Source organism: Megascapheus bottae, chromosome 15, assembly GCF_031878675.1.
Source record: "Megascapheus bottae isolate mThoBot1 chromosome 15, mThoBot2.hap1, whole genome shotgun sequence".
NCBI lineage: Eukaryota > Metazoa > Chordata > Mammalia > Rodentia > Geomyidae > Megascapheus > Megascapheus bottae.
In genome coordinates this window covers 48,368,008-48,391,418 of record NC_143523.1, presented here as the reverse complement: position 1 = coordinate 48,391,418, position 23,411 = coordinate 48,368,008, and the positions used below count along the sequence as shown (strand labels likewise).

Here is a 23,411-nt window from a genome sequence, read left to right as displayed (position 1 = left end):
AATTATGTTTGCATTCACCGACAACTTCTTCCAAGGCAATGTCTTAGGATATTTTACTTTAGCAACCAAGAATTAAACTTGCTAACTTATGGCTCATTTCATTCTGTTCATCACATTTGGAAGACCTTCTTGCTTTTTCCTTTGCTGGGCCCTGATCATCCTTCCTGACCTCACACCAATCCTGTGTACATTGACATCTCATGAACCAGATCCAGATGGAAGAATGACCATAAGAATGACCCATTCCCCCTCCCCCAACTCCCCAAAATGGTATAAGTAAGCATTTAACTATTCTGAGTCTGACTGCACTATTTTAGGCTTGTATCCTTTGTAACATGAGATCTAGAAAATCTTAGACTTAAGATACAGACATAATTCATAATGTATAATGGACTGAGGCAGAAACTAGGTTCTCACAGTGAATTACTACTGTTATTTCACTTTGTAGTCTCCTTTCTTTTTTCATTTGTTATTTTTGGTGCCAGTCCTGGGGCTTCAATTCAGAGCCTGGGCACTGTCCCTAAACGTTTCATTGTGTTCGAGGCTACTGCTCTGTCATGTTGAGCCACAGCACCTCTCTAGCTTTTGCTGTGATTAATTGGAGAGAAGAGTCTCCTGGACCTTTCCTGTCTGGGCTGGCTTCAAACAATTGTCCTCAGATCTCAGCCTCCTGAGGAGTTAGGATTACAAGTGTGAGTCACCGGCTCCAAGCTTACTCTCTATAATCCATTAGCTTCTAATAAACACTACACCGTAAGAAGCATTTTGTGTCAGGATCCTATATTCACTTCATGTGTTCTGCTCAAACTTTCCCAGTTTTCCCTCTTGTTTTCTCTTTGCTCCAGAAATTCAGGCGGTGTTGCTGGTATTCCAGTTATTTAATGAACTTTTCTTAAAAGTTTTTACATCCTAAACACTAGTGAGGCACAGCATGCACGCAGAGTATAATCTAGAGAGTAAGCAGGATCACTATCTCCGCTTCCCTTATTACTCACATAAGTCTGACCTTTCCTATTTGACCCCTTGTGTTGGTCTGCTCTCCCCTTTATGGCCCCCACACACAAGAGGCTCAAATCTCCTCTACACCTGCAAGCCCACACATATCCCTGACAACTCCCTGTGGTAGAATTCCTTCCAGAGGGAAGCCATGTTTCTGCTTCAAGTCTATATCATTGCTTATCATTCAGTGTAGTTTGCCAGTATCCAGAATCAAAGATTAAAGACATGCATTCCTGTAGGGCTCAGACAGTTAACAACAAAGAGAGAAGACTGAGAAAATATGGTAGGGACTGTGACACTGTGGAGAATATATTTCCCCTCTAGCAAGGTAAAGGCTTCATGGTTCCAGTTACTTCAACCATAGGGACCACTATTCTAGTGTGGCCGTGATTTATTTTTAAAAATCGCCTATTGTCTCTTTTTCAGTGTGTGTGTGTGTGTGTGTGTGTGTGTGTGTGTGTGTGTGTGTGCTGTGTGTAAATTGGAGTTTCATCTGAGAGCCTTGTGTTCTTGTTTATATTTCCCCCACCCCACAAGGCTGGTGCTCTACTGCTTGAGTCACAGTTCTGCTTCCAGCTTTTTGCTGGTGAATTGAAGATAAGCACCTCACAGACTTTGCTTCCAGGCAGACTTCAAAGTGCTATCCTCAGGGCTCTTCCTTCTGAGTAGCTAAGGGTCTAGGGGTGAACCAGAGTTTTAAAAATGGTGTGCTGTCCAAGTAGTGTTGGCCTGGTGAACTTCACTCCATTTACCTGCTCCTGTGAGACACACCTGCACAGCACACTTCATCAAGATCTTATTTTTATTTCCCTTCTTTCTTTTCTTAAAATTTGATCCAAAAGCCATTTGACCTTGAGCCAGTTTCTTCATCTTCTTGTTCTTTTTTCTTTCTTTCTTTTATTTTTATATATTTATTTTGTGGGTCATGGGACTTGACCTTGGGCCTGGGTACTGTCCCTGAGCTCTTCGGCTCAAGGCTACTGCCCTTGAGCTGAAGCCCCACTTCCTGTTTTCTAGAGGTTAACTGGAGATAAAGGTTTCAGGTCCTTTTGTGCTCTGGCTGGCTTTGAACCTTGAGCCTTAGATCTCAGCCTCCTGAGTATCTAGGATTATAAGCATGGACTACCACACAGGGCTCATCTTTTTTTTTTTCTTTTTCCATTTTTTTCCACTCTTGTGTAAGAAGAATAGGACCAGTTTGTACGGTGCAAGTCTGCAAATGTATTGAATGGCCCCATTTGCATATATTTATTCAGCTTATATCCTTCTGTCCCTTTCCCCGCACATCTGTGACTAGGGAGTGACAGCTTTTGGGGGGTGAAGGGGCTTCTTAAGAAGAGAGTTTCTTATTAGGCTATGGCAGCATCACTTTTGGTAAGGATCTGGAAGTCAGGAAGCTATCATTTTAAAGCCAGAAGAGACTCAGAGATCTGCTGGTTCATCATCAGTAAGACTAAGGAACGTGTACCAGGCTGGGTGGATTTTGTTGTCTTCTACATCAGGAAGCTCCTCCTCTTTTCTATCTAGTTGGAAAATGGCATGGTAGTTGTCACGAAGAAATAATTTGCCGTGACTATGAACCATTCTTCCTTTTTATGGACTTGGTCCATGAGAGCAATAAAGATCATTGATTCCATGAACTATTAGAATCCCAAACTGGAATGGTTGTTGCTCATAAGATATCAATAGATTCGCTTCTGCATGAACAATGCTATGCTCAGGTCCAATTTCACCTTGATTTTTTGGCATATGACTACTATTTACATTAGATAGTGGTTACCTAATCTAGTCGTTTGGCCCAGTGAACATCACATAAGCTACATGGTTTTAAAAACAAATTGGGCTCCAGAAGGAACAAGCCCCACATAGGGAGCATGTGAGTGGAGCTCTAGGGGACATAAAATAAGAAGGGCATTTCCCCATGTTGTTGGATGTGTGTATTGGTGTTACATCGAGTTGCATAATTAGCACAAAGCCCAGGTCATTAGAGTCTGCTGGCTGGAATCAGAAAACCTACAAATCACGGGGAAAGCCCCAATATGCCGGTATGGAAGTGCTCCTTTGAAATCTGGCTGGCTGCTGAATGCAAGGCCAGGAAATCATGACCTTGAATATAGGAAGGAGCAATTGACCTCACTCCATGTGCCAGAGGCAGAGGCCTCTCTCAGCATCTTTCTTGCAAGTCACCAATCGCATGTCTAGCCTCTCTGATGACACTTCTTCATTTTATACCAAGCATAGGTCTTTTTCAGGCACTTGGGAAAAGCTGCAAACCCTTTGTTTGTGGCAAACAAAGTCCTGTGCTATGACCTTGCTTCTTGTACTTCTACTCTCGGATCTTCTGAACTATGGATTTTGCTCACTCAGCTTCAGCTTTGCAGGCTTTACTCTTGCTTCTCAAATACTCAGAGCTGTGTCCTGCCTCAAGGCCTTTGCATTAGCTCTGTCTGCTCTCTAGAGAACTCTTTCCCCATATCTTCTCACTGGCTGCTTGCTCGTCCTTCTCCAGTGCTTTATGCATCCTCACAGAATAGGCTCCTGGACCAGCCATCATAGATGGCCACCAGAGGCCAGCTACTCTTCATACCCATATGATTATTTTTTTTTAAATGATGGTCTGTTTAATGAGTTTTGGTTTCTTGTTCTTTTTTAATGATTGTGTGTTTCTTGTTATTATGTAGGTCTTGTTATCTAGAAATGTATTGTCTATTCACGAGTATGCTTCACTACCTATCTCTCCCAATGCAAACTAAGCTTCACAGGAGTTGTGGCTCTTGTATAGCTTGCCAGCAAGAGAACTAATACGAATTACATTGTTTTTAGGATCCTCACTTTTACTATCTGTAAAACAGAGATATCAACAGAAGTCTGAATAACCAGAGTAATATTTCCTTCAAGAAAATTGTTGGGGAAGCCATCAGAACACCCCTGCCTTTCAACTCAGTTCTTATCTCTTTACCAGGCTGGAACCAAATAACCATTAGCAAATTTTTCAATCTACCAATGAACCAATCTTATATCTAGATATGTTCTTCAAAAAGTCATTTGAGTGTTGCCTGACACTATATTGCCCCTCCTCTGCTAATCCAGTGTCTTAGATGGACACTGAGGTTGCTTTATCTTTGTGCACTCTGTATAAATAACACAACTCTGAACATCTTTATGCACAGGTACTTTATGGCAACTTTTCCTGTTTGCTCAGACATGAAACACATTGAGTGATAATCATTTGTGTCCTGAGCTTCTGTGTATTGAGGGATCCATTCACTATGTACTAGGAGGAATTGCATAAATTCCAAAACTCTTCAAGAAGTTGCACTGGTTCAGGAGGAAAAGCCCAGACATTTGAAAACAGTAGGGTGCAATCCACTGTGCCTAATGACAAGGCAATGTTTAGGTGATATCTGGTGCCATATGACATGAGGTGATATTCAAAATGGCCAGTGGAAAATCAGCTATGTGTTTCAGCTGCAGCCAGAGTGCTAGAGTTCTGAAAAGTAAAAAAAGAATCAGAAATAAGTGGTAGTTGGAGAAGACCTACTGTATGGAAGCTTAGATGGACCCATGCCTGGGGGGTCAGGAGGAGAGGAGGGGACATTGGGGCTGAGGCAAGTGGCACACAGAGTGAAGGTAAGGAGGCAGAACCGAGGCAGTCTTGGTCTGCACAGTGGAGCCCTGGGAAGACAAGGTGAGACAGCTTGGGTAGAGCCAGAAGTGGCAGAGCTCTAGTTTCATGCTGGGCACTTAGAGGCTAGGTCTTATTACCAGCATTCTAAGCACACAGGAGTCCGCTTGGAACAACAATATGAGCCATTTGTACAAAGAATGAAAATGGAATCCAAATAACAGGTCCAGCTGCTCCAAATCCCTCTCTCCCTCTGTAGTTAACATTTTACTACCTGACCAAGTAACTAATGAATCTGGCCCACTGTAAATCCCCCGACGCCAATCCCTGCTCGGGGTTTGTGTCTAGACATCTGAGATTCTGTTTTCACATGGTGCACTCAGCACCCTATCAATGGGAGAAATCAGGTTTAATGGGGGAATGGGGAAGTGTCGTTGGTACCTCTTCTCTTGGGCACTGGGTGGTGGGTGGAGGATTCCCCTGGATAATGACTGTGTCAGGAGGCTGGCGGGTTGTATTGGTGTTCATTATGGGACTCAGCTATCCAGAAGCACTGACTAGGAGACTTCTCCTTTTCATTTCAGGCTGTGTTTTGTGAAGCTAAAGCTCCTAATGATAGCCATTGAGTACAAGTCCGCCAACCGAGAGAGCCGGTAAGTCTGTTTGTGACCCAGCGGCCCATTGGCATTTATGGTGTGAGTGCATTTTGGGAATGGTTGTTCACTTTCTCCTTCTCACACATGAGTTATTTGCTTGGAAGCTGCTGCAGCACTTCTTGGCCCCTACATTTCAAGGCACATGGCATCTATGTCAGACCAACCTGGCATTTTCAGACCTATTGGGTATCAAGAAAGGAATTCCCCAGAGGAAGGGGAGAACCAGAGAACGAATCACCCAGTTGTTCCAACTTGTGCTTGTTACACTTAAAGTTCAGAGCCAGGTTCTTGAACCCCTTCTTTGAACTACTGTTGGCAAAAAATGCAAGTGGACAGTAGTTTCTGTTACAGCAGGCCTGGGGATAAAGCCATGATGAGAGAACCCTCAGCCCTTTCCATAGCCAAATTACAAACAGCCTATTGTGTACCATATGTGCTTTTTCCCAATACAGCCAAAATCCAGGTGGCAGAATATAAGCTTCATGTAAATTAGCCAGGAGAGCAGAGTGCTCTTTATTTATTTATTTCACACTTAATTATGTGCTAATCATCCTGAAGAGGGATGGGGTCTGTGTGTCATAGATAACACCCCGTCAATACTGGGCCTCGTTGGAAGGGGACCGTGTCATGTTAACAGAGCATGTGGTTGATGGGGCACTGGGCGGATTACAGATGAACTAGACATGATTCTTGCTCCCTAAATCTTATAAATGGTTTTGGAAGAAAGCTGGTTGAAAGATACTCTGGCTTTTGTTGTCTGAAATGATATATCCAAGTGTCTGTTTCTGCTTTAGTAAATCATTTGTTCCCATAGATGCACAAGTGCAGGGTATGGATTGCCCATGCCTCATGCCTTTGTAACTGAGCAGAGCTTGGGGCAAGACTCAAGGATCCCTGCTGTTGTCATTTAAGGGGTTTCATTATCTGGATGAATGACCCACTAAAGCCAGACTTCTCAGTGTATGGTCTATGAGTATGATACAAACCAAAAATACTGAATGGGACGCAAGTCATTCCAATGCTTTCTCTTAACTTCACTGCCAGATCTGATTGCACATGAAGCCAATCTGATCACAGGCTGAGCTATTTCTTTCTGAAAATTCAAAATCCACCAAAAGGAAGATAAAATGGTAGATTTGGTGGCCATAGGTAGAACATGGCCATAGCAGTGAACAAATCTATACGTAGCTATACATTTTTTCTTCTCTGTGTTGGTGAAGTGAAGAATATTATTTGCAAAACTTTGAGTGAGTTCGGCCATTTGCTCTTTGCCAAAAAAGGTTCTGGGGTTACTGCTGGCCATTCTTTTGCCCCTCCTCACTATACTTATACAGTGGGAGTGGGGAGTTGTGTAGACTAGGATTTTGCAAATGATATTCTTTGTGTTGCCAAGTCAGTCAATCTTTGTAGAACTGCCTGCACAATTGATTTGTGCATCTCAACAACAACATGATGTAGGTGTTGCTAGTTCTTTGTGACCATTGGTGAATAATTTCATGGCAGGAGAGACTTCTACCATGAACCTCGATGAACTGTCCCCTACTAAGCCAGCTTTGGGTCACAGGAAAAGAGAGGGAAAGGCAGTTCATGGGTTCATGTGAATCTGCTGTCACCATTCTGAGAAAATGAATTCAGCACTTTCCCTGAAGACCACCTTGAGTGCCCTATAAAGCCATATTTATATTTATATGGCTATTTTTAGGGCTTTTTTTTCAGAAAAAAAGGATGGAAAGGACATGTTTGGCTTTGCTGAGACTTTCTGTGTGCCATTGCTGCATTGGTCCTCATTCCGGCTTGGTGTTGGTACATAAGTACATTGGTGCTTGTGGAAAAAGGAAATGTGAACATCCCCTCCTCAGGAAAACAGGACATACCCATATCGTATCTGGGTCCAGAAAATATGATTTTTGACCCTTTCTGAGAAAACAATTTTAATTTCCTTAATTTATAAAGTATCCATACATTCTCCTCTGACATTTTTAACTGACCAGGTGTTAAAATTTGGAGAAGCCTGCTTCTCCTTCCGAGCCCCTTACCTTCAACCTGTGTTTAACTCCCTCCTCTGTCGTTAATTTCACCCCATAATACTGTTTTCATGCTTTTCTGGAAAACAAACAACAAAAACCTTGTTTTCATGTGCATCCTTCCAATGGTTTGAAACAAAGGTTTTATTCCTTCTTTTCTTCTGGTGTCAGTCAATTTATTATCAAAGTGTTTGATTTTTAAATTCTTTTCTTGTCGTTTTTGCAGAAGCCGAAAGCGGTATGCACTCTCCGTTAACTTTCCTTCCAACCTCCACCCTCTGTCTTCACTCCTAACCACAGGACTAACTATTTGCCAAGAATTCAAGAAGAAAGATTATATATGTCGATATATAATCTCATTTCCTTGTCTAGTATATATGTATATGATACATATACATATATATCACACACACATATATACACACACACAACTTTCTCCAACTACTGTACCTAAAAATTGAAAGTAGCTTACTGCTGTCCTTGTTTGGTTTGTTGGTTCTTTTAGATGATGCACTAACTTCTTCGCAGGAAACAAAAAAAAGAAAGAAAGAAAGAAAAGAAAAGAAAGAAAGAAAGAAAAAGGCATAGTCCTGTTTTCAGTCAAAGCACCAATGATGGGAACAAATGCTTAAGATGAAAAGGAGGACGCTTCTTTCCAGCCCTTTGTGTCTGTTTTCTGTCTTGTCCTGCTGTGTTTAGGTGTCCACTAGATGTGGGTACCATATTGTCTGCATTCCATATCCACATTCCCAGTTACCTATTCTTCCCTGTGTTGACTTCCCAGAAGTTTCTGTTCTTTAGCCACAAACAGAGACCAAGCTCTTACACTCAAATCTATTTCTCCTTGTCCTTCTTTTGGCAATCTCCTGTTGGATATTTAATTTCTCGGGGAGTGCTCAGGAAGGGCTCAGAATGCTGCTGTTGAATTGCTAAATGATCACACTCTCTTGCTGAATGAGTACTGTTTATTGGGATGAACTCATGGCTTTTTCCTCTAGTGTGTTTGGACATCTTTCTGAATATAAAGTATCTCTACTTTCATCACGTGATTTCACCCTGTTTCAATGCTGTTTTATGTTGCATGAAGCATGACTACATCATTATCAATGGCATTTTCCCCCTAAAGGTGGCTTTCTGGGTTAAAATTCCCAGAATAGTTAATTTTTTTCAATAATGTGTTCTCTAAGACAGTATTATTGAAAACAGATTATTGAGATGCCAATGTGTTCATCTTTTTAAGAGTTCCTTTGCTGTGTGATTATAGTCATCGTTATATGTTTGTATTTGTGTGTGTGTGTTTGTGTTTGTGTGAACTCTTCCCAAAGTCAGTTCTTCTGTGACTCTTTGACTAGACATGTATAAATAGAGGTGGCTTCCTGACAGTTTGGTATTATTGATATGATCCAACTGCAAGAAGTTACTGCAACACTGAATCTTCAAAGGTCCACAGTGATTGCACCTCTGCTGTTGGCCTTTGGCCCTGGAGTCCTTTGACCTTGTGGTGAAGGCATGTTGTGGTATAGGCATGACTTGTTCTAAAGTGTACTCTCTACAAAGCGACATGGCTTGCTCCCAGGATCAATTACCCAGCATCCTCCTTCCTAGATAAGTTATTTCTGCCCTGCCCTATATGGTTATTTTTTTTTACCATGTGCAAAATGGGCTTTTCAATTCCACTTTGAAAATTATTGACATTGATTCTGGTTCCATAAGTCATTGCCGATATCATTGGTTGACCACAGTGGTGGCCATTTGCATCCAATCAACTGGGAGCAACCTTTATTTTGTTGTGTCTGTGTAAGTGGACTGGACTTAAATCTATTGAAGCATGGAATGCAACAACTATGTCTCTTGCACATAATTTACAGTACAAGTGTTCATCTAGCTGCATGAGACTCCAGCAGCACATATTGAAAGCCCAAATGAAAAGTTCCAGAAGGGTGGCAAGGTTTGAGATTGGCATGGTGGAGGGAGGTATCCTCTGTATCCTAACACAACCAAGTACAATGCAGTTGTACCTCTGAGCGGGACACAATTGTAGTTCTAGCTAGAAATGATTGTATAGGAACAGTTTCATCTGGGCATAACATGAACTGAAGTTCTCAATAATTATTATTTGCTTGTTATAGATAATGAAGTCCCAGTAGCTTGCTAGACATAAATGTAATTACCATGTTATTTACTATAAACTGTACCCTCACATGAGTTATGTTATTTTCTCGTTTGCTTGGGAAATGGTACACAATGCCTATCCAAAATAGAGGGATGTTGGAGAAAAGTACAGGACTACCATATTTAGCCATAGTGATGGAACTTTAATACAATATCTTTTATACAATATCCTTTAATTCCTGGTTTATCCTTTAATATCTGGTTCTGTTGGATTACCAGTCACTGGTTGTAACACACAGCAGCTGATGAGTAAGATTAGTGATGATTGAAAAAGAGATCATTAGTTATTTGCTAGTTGTGATACTTAAGTGTTAGGAAAGGGGAAATAATCTTCCCTACCCAAGTCCTGGTCTTCCAAGTGGCCACAAATTCAGCAAGAGATGCCCAATGAATTGCCACAGAGCTTACTATCTCTCAAAGGTCCCTGGACAGGTGTCTTCCCATTGCACGGAGATGCTACTTCTTTCCATGTGGATGCTTTCCATTCTTAAGGACCTGTATCTCAGCCCTAAGTGACTTGCTTTGAGTACTGAAATCAATTGTTTTAGCTTCCCAAGTGGGTCACTTTATATATTGGCATATTTTCATATTCATATTGAATGCCTCTGGGATACTATAAGCTCAGTGGTGAATCTCCTACAAGGATATGGGTCACCGTGACAGATGAGAGTGGCAGCTTAGTTTTTGAAAGAACAGAGACACTGCTCTTATTAGAGAAGAAAAGTGTTAGAACAGAGATGAATGACAAGGTTTTTTTCCCCTTCATTCATTCAACAATATGCTGAGAAGCACTTTGTTGTATATTAGGCTCTATTACTTGCTGCTATGAAAAACCTGATTGCCTGTTTTTGAAACTCCTCTATTTTTAGCGGTTTCTTACAGAAAACACGCTTCCTCTGTATAGTGGGTAAACACAGAATAAATTTACTAGCCCAAGACTGAGAAAAAAGGAGACAGTAAGAAGTTGGAGAAGGGACTGACTACACCAGCCCTGTGCACTCAGTTGTCTGTCAGTGTCTTCAGTAGAAACCAGCAAGGTCATAGGGAAAGAAGGGAATGATTTATATGTTCCTTGAAATGAGGGAATGTCCACCCCTGCCAAGAAGATGTCCTTATTGGAATTCTGCTAATGGATATATGGGCTTTCTTTTAGAGAGATTTTCCTGCTTCCTCACATGACACATTTTAAAGTTTATTTCTGTTAAGCTAGTGAGTTAGACTAAGCTGGAGCCAGAGGCCTGATTTAAAGGGGCATACAGGGAGAAGGATTTCTGGCAGTCGTGAGACCCAAACAAACATGACATTTCATATTCTCCTAAAAAGATCAGAGATCTTTGGGGAAAAATTTATGTGTTTTCCATTAGAAATTCCATAACAAGTTTTATGAGTAGTAGGCATTTTCCAGGAGGAAAAAAAGAGATTGGGGAAGGGGTAGGAGTTCTTCTTAATGTTTTATATTTTCAGGAAGAGGAGAATTATCATTTTACACTTTTTAGATTTGGGATATGGACAGTAGACTTAGGGTTTGAAGTATCAAAACCAGTAGTGTATTTTTTCAAAGGATCTGAGGTCCACCAATCCACCTGGGGGAATGCAGCGTGCTACAAGCCTCTGCAATCAGACATTCACTTTGTCATTAGACCCTTCACCATGGGAGTCCAGTCCCACACAGGGAGAATCTTCATGCATCTAGTCATCTTTTTATTTTTCTTTTATTGAGGACTAGAACCATTCTTCTGAATTCCATCCAGAAAATGGCTTTCTTGTTATCTGGAAGTAGCACAGCTTCACTCCTTACACAGAAATTAACTAAGCCTTCCAGCCTATCCAAGAGAACACAGAAGCATCTTCATGGAACAAGAATTGGCCTCCAGTGAAATTTGGAGCTTGGCATTGTAAAGTTGAGATAACACTTATAGGTTTTAAGCTTCTTTTTTTTCCCCCTGAAGTACCCAGGGCTTGAACTTGGGGCCTGAGTGTTGTCCCTGAACTGTTGTGTTTAAGGCACAACATGAGCCACAGCCCCCTCCCCCCTTCCATCTGTCTTTTTGGAGATAAAGTCTCATAGACTCTGCTACCCAGGCTGGTTTTGAACCATGATCAGGTCACAGTGTCTTGACTTGCTAGGATTCCATGTATGAGCCACTAGGGCCTGCCATTGAACTAACTATTAAGGTTCCAACAGAATATTTTGTGAGCATCCTTATGTAATATTCTGTAGTATACTTTAATCTATGATATCATCTCATTTTGGGTAAGGTATTTTGATAAAGAGCACTAGATACATTCCATAGATCACTGCTCATCTCTTTGTAGAAAACAAAATTTACCTGAGCATTTTGTGTAAGAATAAAAATAACAGTAATGAAGCCATTCTTATATTTGATCTCCTTTAATCCACTGAAGAAAGGCAGCTGCTATCATTTACCATGTAGCCTCTCTTTTAGAGGAAAACAATTAAGTTCCAGAGAAGGTTTAGTGATTTCCCAAATTTCACTAGTTGATAGAATCGCTGGTATTTGGACCCAAAATGTACAGTCAGGACACATTTTTTTTTGAAAAGATACCTTACAGGAAAAGAGATTTAAACAAAAAACAAGGAAGCATGTAAAATCCAGAACTATGCTATTCTAAAAAGTTGTACTTGATTAACTTTGAGAGAAGTCTAAGCCATAAACATTCTGGCCAGTTCTCTTCAGTAAATCAGAGGGCTTTGTGATAGCAACATGGAAGTTGGCAGAGGGGTAATTAAGATGAGACTGGATAAAACTACTGTCAGTTGTAAACTATGCTATGAAGATATTCTGTCACTTCCTCACTCAGAAGAAATCTCATTATTGCCTCTGATTCTGAGGCAGAACCGTCAAATCTTCAGACTCTTACTATACTTTACTGTTAATAAGAGCAGCAAGACAAAGTAGGTTTTCTTTTGTTGGGCCATGTTGCAAGAAATGGTGGATATTCTTGTAACCACTAACAATTATTTTTTGCAGTTATGATCTGCTCATAGCTCTCCCAACAGAACAAAAGTTCACCTGAGTCCTTTCTATATTGCTACAGATACATATCACTTTGATGGTAGCAACACTTTTTGGGAATGGTTTTACCAACAGAAAAAGATTACATGTTAATTGCAATGTTCCATTTTGATTGCTTTGGCCAGCCAAGGACTTCCTTCAGCTTAATTCCAAATAGCTGTTACCTTAATCACTAGCTTTTCAGATCAAAGCAAACTTTTGTTTTCTCTTGCTTGGTTTCCAGTCCTAACATTTTGCAACCATTAAATCCAAAGCCTCACCTCCCTCTCTGAGTAAGACAGCCCTGGATTTTGTTTTTGATCTGCAGAAAATGAAACTTGTTTGTTTCATCCCTTATTAGATTGTGATGCATTTATCTGTACTGTCAATACAAAAACAACTTTGTCAGCTAATCTATTTAGAATGCTTGGAAATAGGACAGTGTATATTATAAATATATACTTTTCTGTAGGGCAAAAGTTATTTCAGTGATCATTTTCATTTGGGCTTTAACAATAGTGTACTCCAGTTAGGACATGTTAGCCATACATCTTCTTCAAGTACATCAAATGTTTTTACAAACAGCAGACAGGAAATATTTAAGTATAGCTAAGTGCTGACATTCTTTTTCACTGTTTGTATGTATCCCATTCTTCCCTACATGGACTCCACTTAGAAATCTACTTCCATGTCCTTACCCAAGTTCCAAATGTGTTCAATTGGCTTTTACATTGATTATGGGTGTTTTGTACCATTCCCCACAGCAACATTTCCTATGTATACATGTATTTTTCCAAATACATATAGGGGTCCCATTAATACTCGATCATTTAATGGAAAATTGGTGTCATTAGAGCTTCCTTAGAGCAGTAATATTTTAACGCTGCCCATCTAAATCAGTTTCAAAAAGAACACATCATGAGGAAATCTGCTCCAAGTCAAGTGCCTCCCATGGAAGCTAGACTGTTTGATTATGCAAACCAAGATCTGCTTTGAGTTCCTCAACCAGAAGTATGCCAGTATGAAAATTAACCAGGAAAACTTCCTAATGGCACAATCAAACTGTGTGGGGCAGTGCACATCAGTCTCTAGAGAAAAATCTTTGGGGAAAGCATTAGGCTACTGGGGCCCCTATAAAAACAACAGCAGTATAGTGCTGCCTTCATAGTTTTATTCAAAACATGAGCTCACATGTGTGTCTTCTTTATTTGTTTTTTTTTGTTCTTTTTTCACTGAGCAGTATATTAATTAATCCTGGAAACCACCTTAAGATCCAAGAAGGTACTTTAGGATTTTTCATCGCAAGTGATGCCAAAGAAGTTAAAAGGTAAGAGTTTAATTTTCATCTGTCTTCTTTTCTGACTCAAAGGCAGACAATCTGATCTACTGAGGTAGACATGCTTTCATACACACAGGGATTAACCCCAGCCTCTGTACATTCCCATGTGTACAAAGTTTTAGGAAAGAGATTGCACTTGCAAAGATCTCTGTATTTTCACATAGGTGATTCTTTGTTTTCAGAGCAGAAAAGTAACATTTACAACTGGGAAGCCTACCTTTCCTTTATCTATGAGGCTCAGATACCTATTATGTGCTGACTCCTTATCCAGGGACAAATAGCCTTGAGAATCACCAGTTCTCTGTGGTAGGTGCAAAAGGCAATTGGGTTTAATTTTAGATGAAACATTAAATTACTTGTGTTCCTATTTGTGATTTTCCTATTGAGGGACTGAAGTTGTCAGCTTCAATTGTAAAAGGCCTTGACAGATACAGCACAGGAACTTCATTGACCTCCTCGTTTCATGACTTGATTAGTAATGCCTTATTCCTTTTTTGAGGCTCATAGGGTTTTGCATAGCTACTTAGAATATTGTTATAATTCATTCCATTTTTTTTCTACTTGGTACATTTTCTAATAGAAAATAGGATGGAAATAACCAGACAGATCACTCAATACAATATTACATAGTTTAAGTCAATTATTGATAGTTTGATATCTGTACTTGTTTATGAAAGCCCCTTTTGGGCTTCATTTAACCAGTTCCTGCTCCAAGGCAGGTCTGTGCTAGGTATGTTAACATTGTCTATTTCTGTTCCTCAAAATAACCTTGGAAGGTAAGTCTTGTTACACATTCAATACGTTGCTTCCTCATCAGTAACACTGAGATAAATGGCTTGTCCACAGACCACACAGCCTATGAGACAGTGGCAGAGCCTGGAACAAAACTGATCTTTCTTTTCCTTTCTACCACATGTGGTGACGTGCACACACCCATGTGCAGGGCCCACTGGGCATTCTCTTGGTACTGATGAGAGTCTTCCTATTCAGAGACTCACGTATGACCTTCTGAGAAGGTGAGCATTACTCGTTCCTAGTTTCCATATGAGGAACTAGAGACACAATTTCTTCAACAACACAGCCCAAATCATACTATAAGAGAGTAATTAAGTGGGAATTTAAACCCAGGAGATCCAGTTCCAGAGCCTGTACACTTAATAAGGGACATGAATCTGACATGCTGAGCACAGAAGATGATATTTGACAATCAATTCTTAGGACTATTTTCCCCTTTCCACTATGTTGACCAAAGCATATTAGTTGCAAAAACTTTCAGGAAAATGAGTATATAAGGTAGAGTGACATACCATTTGAAGAAAAATGAGCTCTCTAATAACTTAAATTTAGTCCCACACATTGGAAAAAAGATTTCAATTATTCATCTGTGGGAGAGAAATACTCCCCTACCTAGTTCATGGAACTTCATGGGTCTTCAAGTGTACCCCAAGACCAAACATCATGTGAAAAGGAATTGAGGGTGAGTGAGGTCAACTCTTCCTATCCTCAGATCTTCAGGAGGAGAAGATCACGTTCTTATTCCGAATAGGACACAAAAGCTCCAAGCAGTCAGGTGCTAATAGCTCAGACATATAATCTTAGCTACTCAGGAGGCTGAGACCTGAGGATCATGGTTCAAAGCTAGTTTAAGCAGACAAATCCAAGACACTCTAACCTCCAATTACCCAGCAAAAAGCCAGAAGTGTAGGTATGACTCAAGTGGTAAAGTACCAGCCTTAAGCAAAAAAAAGCTATGCAAGTGTGGTAGGCCCTGAATTCAAGCTCTATTACCAGCAATTAACCAACAGAGCATCTCTGCTCCCAGCAAGGGAGGCTGAGAGCCCAGCAGCACCATTCGGCATGTGCATCTCCCAGAAAGCAAATAGGGAGTGATATTTGTACTCGCGTAATTCTATTTCTTATTTTCATCTCTCACTAATGAATGTCACAAATACCAGGCAGTCCAAAGAACAAATTACCTCCTCTATTAGAGTGTGCAGCATGTCTCATTTCAGTGCTTTATGGTATTCACAAATACAAGCTGACACAATCAGCTCCAGCTCCAGCCTGTAATTTTCCATGGTGTGGGATGTGTCAGAGCAAATGCTATCAGTGAGGGGATTTCAAATAATTGAAGATGGAGAAACCCATGGGGAGGACATTGGAGTTCTGAATGAAACTAAACAAGTTTTGTACAAATGAGAAAGTCGATTATGATGATCTAGTACTAAAACATAGTAACAACAACAGCAAAAGCAAAAGCAACAAAAAGAAGTTAATGAATTCTAGCTCCTAGAAACTTCCAGATGCAGGGCTTTAGAAATAGGCTCATGAACCCTTTCAGTGCCAGGCAAAATGCTTTTCATTTTTAATAACGTAAAAACATAATGCAGTGGCACAATGACTCTATTTGGCTTGAAGACAACATTTTTTGTTTGAGTTACATTTTTTTAAAAAAAATTCGTTACCACATTGGAAAGTAACCAGCTTTTATATACAAAAAAAATCTTTAAGACTGTTTTCTCCTGAAAAATTTGCCCACCTTATGTGGAAAAGCATACCCATACTCAGTTGTACAGTCGTTGATGCATTCATTCATCAAATGTCCACAAGTCTGCTCATGCTCTGGAAGCATCCTACTTACTAGGCACCAAGAACTTTTAGAGGCTCACCTTCTCGAGTGGAGTGAATTAAAGGCTGTTGACTTTTTCAATTCATAGTGAAACAATGCATGATTTACATTGGGTATAAGAGAATGGAGCACTGATAGAAATGAAGGAAAATAATCTATCAAGCGAAGATCAACCAGGAAGAGGGCATAGGTGAGAAGAAACCTCACCACATAAAGTATGGTTGGTAGAGTGGAGGAGGGAAGGGTTCTTAAGAGATGAGATCAGAAAGTAGCTGGTTCCTAACACTCTGAATTTGTTAGAGGGGAGGCCATCAAACGTTTAAGCTGTTTTTAAGGGTTTGGAGACTGTTTTGCCTGCACATAGGTAACTCATAAACTTATTTATATGACTCTTGAAGAGATTATGCTAAATAAAAGAAGCAGGGGCCGAGAGTTTGACCTAGTGGTAGAGTGCTTGCCTAGCATGCGCGAAGACCAGGGTTTGATTCCTTGGTACCACATACATAGAAAAAAAAAAAAGGCCAGAAATGGTGCTGACGCTCAAGTGGTAGAGCTCTAGACTTGAAAAAGTCCAGGGACAGTGCTCAGGCCCTGAGCTCAAGCCCAGGACTGGCAAAAAAAAAAAAAAAAAAGAAGCCAGGCACAGAAATTCAAACACCACATGATGTTACTAATAGGTGGAATCTAAAAATTTCAAGCCCATGGAAGCAGGATGTAGAGTAGTGGTTACTAGGGGTCATTTGGGGAAATTGAGGAAGTGATGGTCAAGGCATATAAAAATCCCATTAGGGGGCTGGGAGTTTGGCCTAGTGGTAGAGTGCTTGCCTAGCATGCACGAAGACCCGGGTTTGATTCCTTGGTACCCCACATACATAGCAAAAAGCTAGAAGTGGTGCTGAGGCTCAAGTGGTAGAGTGCTAGCCTTGAGAAAGTCCAAGGACAGTGCTCAAGCCCTGAGCACAAGCCCAGGACTGGCAAAAAAAAAAAAAAACCCCACACTAATGGGTATAGCTATTACAAGGTTGAATAATTTCTATCAACAACTGTTAAATAAAAAAAAAATCCCATTAAATGGTAGAAACCAATTCAGGAGATCTATTGTATAGCATTGTGACCATAGTTTATAAGCATGGATTGAATTCTTGAAAATTGCTGAAAGGGGACTAACCAAGGAATGTCACTACAAAAACATGACAAGTATGTGAAGTAATATGTATCAATTCACTTGCTTTAGCCATTCTGTAATATAAACATATTTCAAAATATCATGACACAAATCCCAAAGTATCTATAATTTTGTCAGTTAAAATTGAAAGTTGTAGGGCCAGTAGTGTGGCCTAGTGGTAGAGCGCTTGCCTAACATGCATGAGTATCTAGATTTCATTCCTTAGTACCACATACACAGAAAAAGGGCAAAAGTGGTGCTGTGGTTCAAATGGTAGAGTGCTAGCCTTGAGAAAGCTCAGGGAAAGTACCCAGGCCCTGAGTTGAGAACTGGCAAAAGAAAGAAAAATAACAATAAAAGAAACGTTTCAAAAAGAATCTGGCTTTTATCCATTCCAACTCATCATCTCTTCAGTAGAAGTATATTTAAAATCTTGGACTCATGGGTTTGAGGCCTGGCTTTGCCACTCGAAGCCTTGTGGGCTGAGGCAGGCCATTTAAACCTTTCCAGGATTCAATTTCCTTACCTATAAAGTAACTGTTGTACCCACTCAAAGTGTTGTTTGAAGATTAAATATGGTAATGCTTAGAAAATGTCTTGAATAGTCCCTGGCCTATGGTGCACCCTCTACAAGGATTAGCTAGTGTTATTGTTGCTATTTTTACGAATTACAAGAACATCACACAGGACAGAAAATGGACAAAGTGGATATGAAATTACTTGTTTCAACTTGCATGCTTTCTTTCTTACCTGTCTTGCTTTGCTTGTCAAGGCAGATCTCTACCCATTGGATCTTAACCACAGTGCGACACAGGGCAAACAGACATGGTCTTTACTTTTTTTTATTTTTTTTTGCAAATTAGGTGAAAACTGGCGTATAAAGAAATGATAGAAAGCTGCTTGAGTATAAAGAACGGTGAACTTGGATGGAGAATTCCTGAGCTAGCTGAGTCATAGCCTAGCAAAACAGGTCATGATAACCTCCTCAATTTACTCATGGGAACAGAGATTTGGCTTCCATATAGCCACACTCCCTTCCAGATCCAAAAGCCAATCAGGACCAACCAGAATTGCAAGTCTTGTGAAAATCTTAAGAAAAAACTTAGCAATCAAAGGGTCAAGAATTGTGTTTATTACTTTTGCCTCAGTCAAGAAATGACCGTTTTTACCCTTGGCATTCAATTTAACATTGGGAGTAGTAAAGGTGCTAAGCCAGGGATTTTTGCTAGTTCCTGGATCCAGAAGTTTATGAGATTGTTCCAATGAATTTTATCATCTCTCCAGTAAATATACTCTGTCTACATATAATAGGACTGAATTCCATTAAAAATGTGATTAGTTGAGAATCTCAGAATTCAAAAATGCATTTAAAATTAGGTGCTGGCAGCACACACCTGTAATCCTAATTACTCAGGAAGCTGAAATCTAAGGACCACGTTTCGAAGCCAGTCCTAGGCAGGAAAGTCCATGAGACTCTTTTCTCCAGGTAACCACCAATAAAAAAGAAAGCTAGAAGTGGAGCTGTGGTTCAAATGGTAGAGCACTAGCTTTGAGCAATAAAAAAATTCAGGGACCAGCACCCTAATAAGTTCAAGCCCAAAGACTAGCACCAAAAATATATGTTTAAAACAACAAATCTACCATACATCATAGCTTAGCTCAGCTCAGCCTCACCTTCGAACACTAATAGAACAAAATCATGTAACACAATTCCATTTTTATATTAAACAGGTTGACTATATTGTGTGATTTATTCAATCCCGTACTGAAAATGAGCCCCTGAATGGTTTAGATACACTCTCATAAATCCTAACTTGAGGACCATCAACACTGAAAGGAACAGATATGCCAGGCTGTACTGATTTTAAATGGCACTCAGATGACATCATTTTACCTCATTGCTGTTGTTTTGTTTGAACTCAAGACCTTGCATTTACTCATCTTCGCTGTCCTACACTTCTTTTGGAGATGTACCCTTGAGGACTTTTCTTCCCAAGGTGCACTTTGGATCCTCCAGATCTCAGCCTCCTGAGTAGCTAACATACAGATGTGAGCCTCCAGCGCCCTATCTTTCAATGACCTAAGCATCTGATGTACTTTGTAATCTAGTATTGACAATTAAGTCAGATAAGGGGATTCCCCCATTGTTGCTTGCTTATCCTAGGCCTGCCCCATTCCTCTGCTCACCCCAATCCAATAACCAACTCCACAGTGATATAGATGAAAAGCTTTCTTGATTACCTGTGCTTAAGGGGTCAATGTAACAGAAACGAGTCGACCAGCTTTGTAATGAAAGGGGTTATGAGTCACCAGAAGGACCACTGGAGCCACTGTATCTGTGGCTTCCTCTCCTTCCTCCTTCTCAACCCTCCCTTATCCTGACTAACAAAAAGATGCTATCAAAGTGACCAGGTTACTATTTGTATTTGACCTAGGCCTATCATACTGCTAATGCTTCTCATATATATTTGAATGGACTGTGGGGATTTCAGGGTTACATTGAACCCTCTCTCCCCTCCCACAAAGGCTCCAGGCCCTGTGTTCCAAAGTCCAGCATTAATCACTGTTCTCAACAGCAACAATCGAGGGAGCAAACACAGCAATTCATATCAGCAACCTTTCTTCCTGGTTTTTATTTTATTGTTTTTTTCCTTCCTAATGGAAGTTTATGAAAAGAAGCACTAACTCAAAATCACAGAATCCTGTTTGAAATAAATGGTTCTTGCAACAAACATTTCCGTCTGCAAATGTCTAAACTTTTCAAAAGATTAAAGGAAATTAGTGCTGGCATGTTTCATTAATTTGGCACCACGGTGGAGGAAATGTGGTACTCATTTCATTTGGGCAGATTATGGAATGTGTCAGTTTTTCCATTCTCTTTCTCCAGGGCATATTTTTACTGCAAGGCCTGTCACGATGACATCACAGATCCCAAAAGAATTAAAAAATGCGGCTGCAAAAGGCGTAAGTAGTGTTTCTTTTCCCTTCCCTCCCCCCACCCCACTCTCCTTCCTAGTCCCTAGCTCCTTTTCCTTCCCCTTTTCCTGGTAGAGAAGCATGAACCATTATGAGTGTTCTCTTAAATGTTTATGTTTCTCCCAGCAGTTTAAAGATACATGAAATAAATACTCGTCCTCCCTTGTTAGAGCAGAAGATGAAAACTCAATCCCATGGGTTCCAGGGTATGAACCGACTATGTCCACTGGATTTCTGAACACTAGAGAGGTGTCCATTGTCCACTGATCAGTGAATGCAGTGAGGCACAGTGGATAGAGAGGAAGGTCATAGAGGAGGAAACAATTTTGAGTACTGATTGCCAGTGGAGAAGAAAATGGCCACCAAATATAAAGATGGCAGACCAGAACACTGAATCTCAGTACTTGATCTCCAAAATGAGGTATTGACAGTCTCTCCAGCCTGAATTCCTTTAGACTTTTGTATCTAAAAAAAAAAAGTCAGAAGTTTGGCTTCTGATTTCCAATGGTTGCCTCAAGGGAAGAATGCTGCCATGCAGGCAGCATCCTTGAGGACTATTGCCCTCCCTTAAGGCAAACCTCATGCATACTCCTCTTGGGGGGTAGCTTCGATGGAGTTCAGGAGCTCCCAGGACAGCCTGTTTGCCCATATGTCTTCTGTAGCACCTTTCTCACTGATGAAAAGGAAACTACTGCCTCATGAGTGCCACGGAGGCCCTGTCTTAAAGTATCTTTACCTGGGAAAGATCATTCGTTTAGCAGAAATTAGAACCAATTGCCTAACAGAAATTGTAACTGAACCCTAGTGAAAAAGAGAAATGATTATTTCTCCTCTGTGGCACCTTAAAAGTTCCTTGTGATGGTGGCTTTGATCCTTACCATCACCCACTGTACTTACTATAATTAATCCCATTTTATGCAAAGAGACACAAAGCTTCTAAGCTGATGGGTGAAGGAATGAGAGTGCCTAGAGTTACACCACCAACATGCAGGGCCCCAGGTCCTTTCTTGGGGATGTTCTGTGTGCTCCCATTTTGTATAAAGTAGAGATGAACTAGATGGATGACCTTGACCTTGGGTCATATGACAAGGAGTAGGATGCTCAAACTGAACTCAATGGATATAACATTAACTGAAACAAAGGCCTTTTCACTTCCTTCCTAAAGGGAGCACATGACATTTGGTGCCTAAAAGGTTATACATGAAGATGTCACTGCCAGAACACAAAGCTATTTACTCAGTCTCTCAGACATCTCCTCGTCAGGAGAAGTTTCTGCAGAAATCCTCCCAGGCTGGCTACCAAACCATGTCAGGCCTTCTCTTTGCCTCCCACTCCTCCACTAACTTTACATATTCACTTCCAGTTCCTTACAACCCATTGGCATACAAAAACGAGCATTTACTGATGCCTCAAAACCACTGTGAAACCTAAGAACTTCCAGTTCTAATAGCCTACCAAGACGAGTAGGTTAGGTGCAAAAGAAGGCCCATCCTCCCTCCCACCCCCAAGCACCAGGACTCACTCGCCTTCCCAGTGGGCTTCTCACTGGATGTCAGCCCAGCCCTGCTCACAGACTGTTAATGCAGAAGCACAGCCCATTTGACTAGGGGCCCCTCAGCTCCTTCCCATACATCAAAACAGGACATCCTGAGAGTAGAGGGGGGGGGGAGAGGAAGGTAAAGCATGGAGGCTAATGACTGATGAGAAGAAATTTTCAAAAGAACCGCACCCTACAGGGATATCAACGAAGTGTCCAGAGTAGGATCCACTAATGTATTTCCAAGTACTCTCTTTCGTGTAAGGTGTACCCTTAGTGTCAGGGATGAAGTAGTGAATGAGATAAAGTTCTGTGCTCCCAGAACCTTCACTCTAGCAAATGAGACAGACTTTCATCATGTCAGCAATTGAATACATTCACTGAGAGAGAGGGCCAAGTGACACGAAAGCACTCAAGGGTGTGAGAAATTTTGTGAGGATCACAGGTTGTGGTCCAAAAGGCTGCCTTAGGGAGGTGATATTGAAGCTGACACTTAGTCCTGGTGGGGAGAAGAACTAGGAAATAGGCCCAAAGGCAGGAATTAATTTGTAATGTTTGATGGAAAGATGCAAGGCTGGCAAGGCCAATGCCAGGAGGGAAAGTGTGGGGTAATTTCGATGAGAGCCGAGATCAGAATGTGGGTATTAGTTCCATCAGAGGAAGCCAGTGGAAGATTTCAAGCAAGGACATGACATCAGTCCTCAGTTGAAAAGATCTTCCTGGTGTCTGGATAGAGAGGAGCTTCAGGAAGCAAGGGTGGATGAGAATGTATCCAGACAGAGCCTGTCTGACTGACTGAAACTGAAATAACCCTCACAGGACACCATAGAGGGTCATGGCAGACAAATTTCACAAGTTGTTTTTTTGTTTTTTGTTTTGTTTTGTTTTTACAATTAAAGAACTAACTTCCAGGGTACTTTTTAATCTTAGTTCCAGACAAGCAAAGAGCGGTAAACTTTAGCTTTATTCTGGAGAAGAAAGGAACATCATCATTTAAAAGTAAATGATTTATCACCAAGCTGGGCCCAGTTACTGGGAAATGAAAGCTACCACCAAGCCACGCCAAAGTGGCAAGTCCCTCCGCTGTGAGGGCCATTTTGTTGACAGCAGGCAGAATTGTCCACATTGTCATACAGGGTGATGTATGCACAGAAGTACAAATTATTGACTATGAACCCCCATATACAGGCTAGACAAGTGAGGAAGTAGAGGAAGGAGTTTGGGTTGGGAAGGCATTTTGGTTAGAGACAGGATTATTAACAGCATACCTGG

At 40.8% G+C, this 23,411-nt stretch overlaps 1 protein-coding gene across 33 annotated transcripts in view; it reads left to right on the top strand.

Moving 5' to 3' along the window:
- Kcnma1 (potassium calcium-activated channel subfamily M alpha 1) overlaps nucleotides 1-23,411 on the top strand; it is a 675,048-nt gene that overhangs the window by 527,557 nt on the left and 124,080 nt on the right. For 17 of the 33 annotated variants that reach the window (XM_090346647.1, XM_090346640.1, XM_090346639.1 and 14 more), the window contains exons 16-18: nucleotides 5,209-5,277; nucleotides 13,734-13,820; nucleotides 20,514-20,590. In XM_090346647.1, coding sequence (XP_090202773.1) covers nucleotides 5,209-5,277; nucleotides 13,734-13,820; nucleotides 20,514-20,590 — 233 coding nt within the window. Of the gene's footprint in view, nucleotides 1-5,208; nucleotides 5,278-7,530; nucleotides 7,543-13,733; nucleotides 13,821-20,513; nucleotides 20,591-23,411 lie in introns of all 33 variants that reach the window. The other 16 variants (XM_090346638.1, XM_090346633.1, XM_090346632.1 and 13 more) reach the window with 1 other exon arrangement.